The sequence below is a fragment of the Gregarina niphandrodes genome, assembly GCF_000223845.1.
Source record: "Gregarina niphandrodes unplaced genomic scaffold scaffold00018, whole genome shotgun sequence".
In the NCBI taxonomy this organism is placed as follows: Eukaryota; Apicomplexa; class Conoidasida; order Eugregarinorida; family Gregarinidae; genus Gregarina; species Gregarina niphandrodes.
This window is the reverse complement of record NW_011645787.1, coordinates 142,362-148,277: the sequence shown is the minus strand read 5'-3', so window position 1 is coordinate 148,277 and position 5,916 is coordinate 142,362. Positions and strand designations below refer to the sequence as shown.

The 5,916-nt window shown below is 52.0% G+C and overlaps 4 protein-coding genes across 4 annotated transcripts; 2 read left to right on the top strand and 2 right to left on the bottom strand.

Moving 5' to 3' along the window:
* Positions 1-97: 97 nt before the first annotated feature.
* GNI_092420 (hypothetical protein) lies at positions 98-1,956 on the bottom strand (the record flags this gene model as incomplete). The annotated part of the gene is made up of 1 exon (XM_011132592.1): positions 98-1,956. A coding segment is annotated over one exon (1,859 nt), but the record flags the coding sequence as incomplete, so codon positions are not given.
* A 194-nt stretch (positions 1,957-2,150) lies between these two features.
* Positions 2,151-2,693, top strand: GNI_092410 (40S ribosomal protein S15a; the record flags this gene model as incomplete). The annotated part of the gene is made up of 2 exons (XM_011132591.1): positions 2,151-2,283; positions 2,434-2,693. 2 exons carry the CDS (start codon positions 2,151-2,153, stop codon positions 2,691-2,693), a joined length of 393 nt encoding a protein of 130 aa, XP_011130893.1.
* A 188-nt stretch (positions 2,694-2,881) lies between these two features.
* GNI_092400 (alanine racemase) lies at positions 2,882-4,138 on the bottom strand (the record flags this gene model as incomplete). The annotated part of the gene is made up of 1 exon (XM_011132590.1): positions 2,882-4,138. The coding sequence occupies one exon, from the start codon at positions 4,136-4,138 to the stop codon at positions 2,882-2,884; it is 1,257 nt and encodes a 418-aa protein (XP_011130892.1).
* Positions 4,139-4,313: 175 nt separating this feature from the next.
* Positions 4,314-5,909, top strand: GNI_092390 (pescadillo protein; the record flags this gene model as incomplete). The annotated part of the gene is made up of 1 exon (XM_011132589.1): positions 4,314-5,909. A coding segment is annotated over one exon (1,596 nt), but the record flags the coding sequence as incomplete, so codon positions are not given.
* Positions 5,910-5,916: the final 7 nt, after the last annotated feature.

Sequence of the window (5,916 nt, the reverse complement as noted above, 5' to 3'; positions counted from 1 at the left end):
GGGGTGAGTGTATCCTCCACATGTGTATCCTCCACATAGGGTGAGTGTATCCTCCACGCGGGTATGGCGTTTGGGGTTCCCCCGAATGTGGGCGTACTCGATGCCACTGGTTTTGGCCCACTGTTTGATGAGTACGCCTAGAGCCGTGACACGCGGGTCGATGCGTGCATAGGCTCGGAGGAGTCGGCTGTTGTGGATACCCACTTGCCGCCCGACAGAGACGTCGGCCTCGACGACGTAAAGGTCTCGCTCGGTAGCGTGTATGTCGCTGAGGCGGCCGTCATCGACTCGTGTGTCGGGTCTGGCGGGGAGTAGGGCGGCCGAAAGGGCTCGTGTGCTGGCGAAGTCGAGAAGGCCCTCCTTGCGCTCTTTTAAGTCACGCCAGAAGAGCGCAAACATTTTGAGTAAGGTAGTTACCCCGGCTTCCAAGTCGCCGCCTTGGTCGGTCTGATCGCCGCCTGGGTCGGTCTGATCGCCGCCTTGGAGGATTCGTTGTGCAAGGACGGGATCTGCGAGACTGACGAGAGCGGGGGTCCAGCCAGAGTAAATTGTTTCTGCGCAGATTTCGGCGGCGACCGCTCGCGCAATGTGTGTGCGCACACGTGTGCGCGACATGCCATGAGCTTGGGCGAGGAGTTGGAGCATGTCTGCGTCGGAATCAGCGCAGCGCGCAGCGCAGGGTGGGACTTTGCGGAGGAGGTTGACCATGGCGGTACCTGGGGCGGCGTCCGGGCGAAAGGGAGCCGGCAGTTCGCAAGGTAGAGCGCGTTGGGCGTCGACGCAAGCCAGAACCCGAATGATCGGGACATAGGCGCTCTGGACGCATTGGACGCTCCAGCCAAACAAGCGGTGGGCTGCCCAGGCGAATTTTCGGTTCAGCCAGATGGCGGCGGCAGTGGGTCCTACTTTCTCTTCGAGCCAGCTCCAGTCACCTACGAGGGAGACGGGTTGCGTCTGGGACTGGGCGGGGAAGACGTTAAGGTCAACACCTCCTGCGTCCCGGACAGCGCGGGCCTCAGAGAGAAGACGCTGCTGCTGCGTGGCACTGACCATCAGGACGACGTCGATATCGGACTTGACGGTCGCAAATCCGGTCGCCCCCGAGCCATAGAGAAAAAGCTGAGCGCCGAAGAGGGACGTGGCCAAGTGGTGCAGACGCTCGAAGACCAGCGCCATAGCGTCCACGCGACACTGCAATTGTTTCGGCCTCTTACCAGCGGCGACCGCCCGCAATGTCTCAGCAGGCGCACTCTCCAACGCCAGCTCACTTACTAACTGCCACAGCGTCTGCTCCACGCGCGGGACGGCCAACATGTGAGTAGGCGCGCCTTCGGCTAACGCCCGCGGCCGACACTGTGGGAAGACGAAGTAGTTCAGCTGGAACAGTCGAAAAGCCGCCATGGTTTGTAACTTGCGGTGGTACGTCAGCCCCGTCAAAGTCATCCCGAACTTTATCGTAAAGTGCGGCCACAGTGGCGGACAATCCAAATGCAGACTCAATACCTCCAACAATCTACTGCAATAAGACATCGCATTCAACACCTCCGGGTTCGAATCCTTCTGACGTCGCAAACAAAAGGCTACTTGGAATAGCAATTCTAAGATAACCAACAACGATAACCCGAAGTCCGGACCCCGGTCACCCAATAACTTGAGCAACTCATTCTCGTTACCCAACTCACAAATCAAGGACGCCAAGTCCGACGAATCCAGTGGCGCTCGGTGCTCTTCAGACTTGAACGATTTCTTTTCCTCCTCAGAAACATCCGCCATCGGGTGATGCGCCGCACAGTAAGACAAGAGCGCCTTCAGCGCCCTCTCGTCCCGAATACACCTCCGCAATATCTCGTACAACACCGGATGCAACTCTTGCCGAATGTGCGGCCGGAGTGCACTCCACACATTCGCACTATACCTCAAAGACGGTCGCGAGTGCTCCGCCGCTGCCTCGTACATTTAACAAAAAATCGCCGTCCTCACCCAACCCTCATCTCTCCAACACCACCGCGCCAAACACTGTCCGCTCGGCTACGACCCACCACAACACACCCGCCACATATCCACCCCACCCACGCACCCGCTGCACTACACCTCGAGACAAAAACAAACAGCTGCGGGCTTTTGGGAATTTTTTGGGCCTTTTTGCAACCATGGCTCGTATGCATGTGCTCGCCGATGCGCTGAAGGCTATCGTCAACGCCGAAAGGGCCAACAAGAAGCAGGTCCTCATCCGTCCTTCTTCTAAGGTCATCGTCAAGTTCCTCCGAGTCATGCAGAAGCATGGTAAGAAAATTAATCCAGCGCACACGTGTGCGAAAGCGCGCGCAAACACTCATGCCCTCAAAAACACTCGCCGGGCGGGCGAAATACTCGCCGGGCCGGATAAACACTCCCGGAGGGGGCTGTCTGAAAATAAGAGTAATGATTTTGTAGGCTACATCGGCGACATCGAGATCATTGACGATAAGCGCGCTGGCAAGATTGTCATCAACCTCAACGGGCGCATCAACAAGTGCGTGTGCATCAACCCCAGATATGACGTTGCCATCAACGATATGGAGAAGATCACCTCCCAGCTGTTGCCTTCTCGTCAATTCGGCTACGTCGTGCTGACCACTTCCAAGGGAATCATGGATCACGAGCAAGCCAGAAGGAGCCATCAGGGTGGCAAGATCCTGGGTTATTTCTTCTAGACCGTTTTTTCCTCATAAACACCCTACTTTGCCCGGCCATGAAACGCTACCACGAGCACGGGGCCATTGACGACTGGTTCATTGGTAGCTACTTCATTAGCAACCGACCTCATCAGGACCAAAAAAAACTGAGGAGTAACTCCTGTCATTGATAGCAAAACTATATTCACCGATAGTGTCGATATTCTTCATTCCACCGTCACACGTTCAATACGATGGGAGACGGAGGTGAAGATCTCGTAAGAGATCGTGCCGAGGACATCGGCTAATTCGGACACTTTGGGACTGTCTCCGAAGACACAGACTGTGTCGCCGACTTGGGCTTGGACACCGGTGATATCGAGCATGCACATGTCCATGCAGATGTTCCCCAAGGTCGGGACTCTTTTTCCGTTTAGGATAAATGAACAGTTGCCATTTCCGAGTCTGCGGTCAATGCCATCCGCATAACCGATAGGGATTGTAGCAACGACAGTACCTTCAGGAGCCAGTTGTCCTCGACGGCCGTAGCCCACGGTGCCATCTTGCGCCGTCAAATGCTTGATTTGGAGAATCTTGCACTTGAGAGACGCAACTGGAGCGAGCTCGATCGTTGGAATTGCGCTGATTCCATATATACCAATTCCTAAGCGAACCATGTCATATTGATACTGGGGAAACCGTTCTATTCCAGCTGAATTAAGAATATGATAAATGGGTCTATAACAAAGTCCTTTTGAAAGCATGTTAGCATTCTTCTCAAACATCTTTATTTGCGCTATAGTATAATCGTCACTTTTAGGATCTTCAGAAGCTGCAAGATGCGAAAAGACGGATGCTACTGCAACAAATGGACACTTTAAAAGATACATTATTAACTCGTCAAGCTCTGATGTCATGAACCCAACCCGATGCATTCCCGTATCAAGTTTGATATGAATAGGATACTTCCTCATCTGATTGCCTTTCGTCATCTGATTGCCTTTCGTCATCTGATTGTCTTTCGTCATCTGATTGTCTTTCGTCTGATTGTCTTTCATAACTTCACAAAATGCCTTGAGTGTAAACATATTCGGGATACTCGGTTCTAGCTCTTTTTCTAGCATCTCCTCAATCGTCCGACGACGTAGATCCGTACCCGGCGTCAAAATTACAATACGTCCCCTTATCCCTCCCCTACGAAGCTCCACTCCCTCAATCGGATATGCTACAGCGAGATAATCTGCCCCCGCTTGCTCCATCATTGACGCGAACCTCACAGCGCCATGGCCATAGGCATTCGCCTTCACAAGTACCAGCAATGCCGTTGTCGGTGATAACTTGCTTCTGAAATACTTATAATTTTTAAGGCAGTTCCCCAGACTTATTTCGAGTCTTGAGCAACCATCTTGTTCCGGGTCATTTACCTTCTTGAGGTCATTTACCTTCTTGAGGTCATTTTGTTTCGAGGCGACTTGTTCTATCATTTCGTTTCTGGTGTTGCTTACAGGTGGTCTTCGTATATAGGTGGTCTTCGTGTGTTGTGTGGTCTTCGTGTGTGTGAAAAGAAGTAAATTTGTAAAAGCATTTTCTTATTAATCGAGATTGTAGTAGACCAGAACGGCAGGATGATTTAGGGGGTATTTAATTTCGGTGTTAAAGATGGGTGAAGGGCGAAGAGGACCGAATGGGAAGAAGAAGGCTCGTGAGACGGCAGCGTCAAGGATAGTGAGAAGAGCTACTACTGACAGTCATCAATTTTGTACCCGTACTGGTGCTTTGAAGCGTTTGGGTTTAGGTCTTGAAGAGTTTCGGGAAATATGCATTCTGAAGGGTGTGTTTCCCAAGATGCCTAAGCAGCCGGCTAAAGGTCGTGAGAGGATATATTATCATCTTAAAGACATTCGTTATATTGGCTCAGATCCTGTGTTAATGAAATTACGTCAACAACGCTTGTTAGCGAAACGTTTCCATAAAGCCATCAGTAAGAAGGATCGTACATATGCTAAGAACATAAAGGAGGAGATGTCCATTAATGTTAATCTGACTAACATCTTGAAGGAGCGTTATCCTGCTTTAATTGATGCTTTACGGGACTTGGATGATGCACTAACACTTGTGTCTTTATTCGCTGCGATGCCTTCACGTAACCAAGAAAAGATCAAGGGTGAGGATTTGGTAGAGTGTCGTACTCTTATTGACCAATGGATGTTATTGACATCTGAATTGGGCTGCATCAATAAGGTGTTTGCTTCTATTAAAGGTTATTATTATGAAGCCGAAATCCTAGGCCAGAAAATCGTTTGGCAGATGCCGCACGAATTTTCAAATTTCCATGTTGAAGATGTGGACTTCGGTGTAATGGCAACTTTCCTACAACTGTACCGGTTTCTGTTAAAGTTTGTCATGTTCAAACTCTACGCTATGGCCGGCATGGTCTACCCTCCTACCCCTAAGATCGAGGGACGACGAGAAGGTCGTTTCTTGGGTCTGCAACCGGTGTTAAATCATGGTGCTTCTGCGCCCAAATTTACATTGGCAAATGGCGCTACTAACCGCGATGAAGACGATGACGCTCCCGTCCAACTTGTTTCCACTGAACCAGACAGTGTGCGCCGTCGCCAGCTCTTCGCCAAACAAACTGTTTACGTCAGTCGAGAGACGCCGGTCTTCCACTTGGCCTATGTGTTACGAGCTGCCGGCGTTAAGGTCGTCGGCTTCGACGAGGTCCAGCGCACACTCTCGCCCCTCGATATGACCGACGATACTATCACACACCAAGTTGTCGACCGTCCCACCAATAGCTGGGCACGGCTTCAGAACCAAATTGGTTCTGCCGCTGCTGCTACTCGCAACTTCGTCCAGCCCCAGTGGGTCCTTGACTCCTTCAACTCCAATGCACTCCTGCCCATGGCTCCCTACGCCATCGGCGCCGTCTGCCCACCCCACCTCAGTCCCTTCGGCGACACCCTTGGACACATCCCCCAACAACAAAAGACTCTCGAAAAATGGTCCAAGGAAGCACACACTGGACACCCCGCCACCGTCGATTCTGTTGAAACAAACCAACCGGACCAATCCGACGATGACGACGAACTCATGAACATACCGGCAGAGACACTCAGCGACGGTGAACCAACTAGCGCCTCCGACAACGACGCGCCGGGCTCCAGCGACCAAGATGGAGTCAGCGACCAAGATGGAGTCAGCGACCAAGATGGAGTCAGCGACCAAGATGGAGTCAGCGACCAAGATGGAGTCAGCG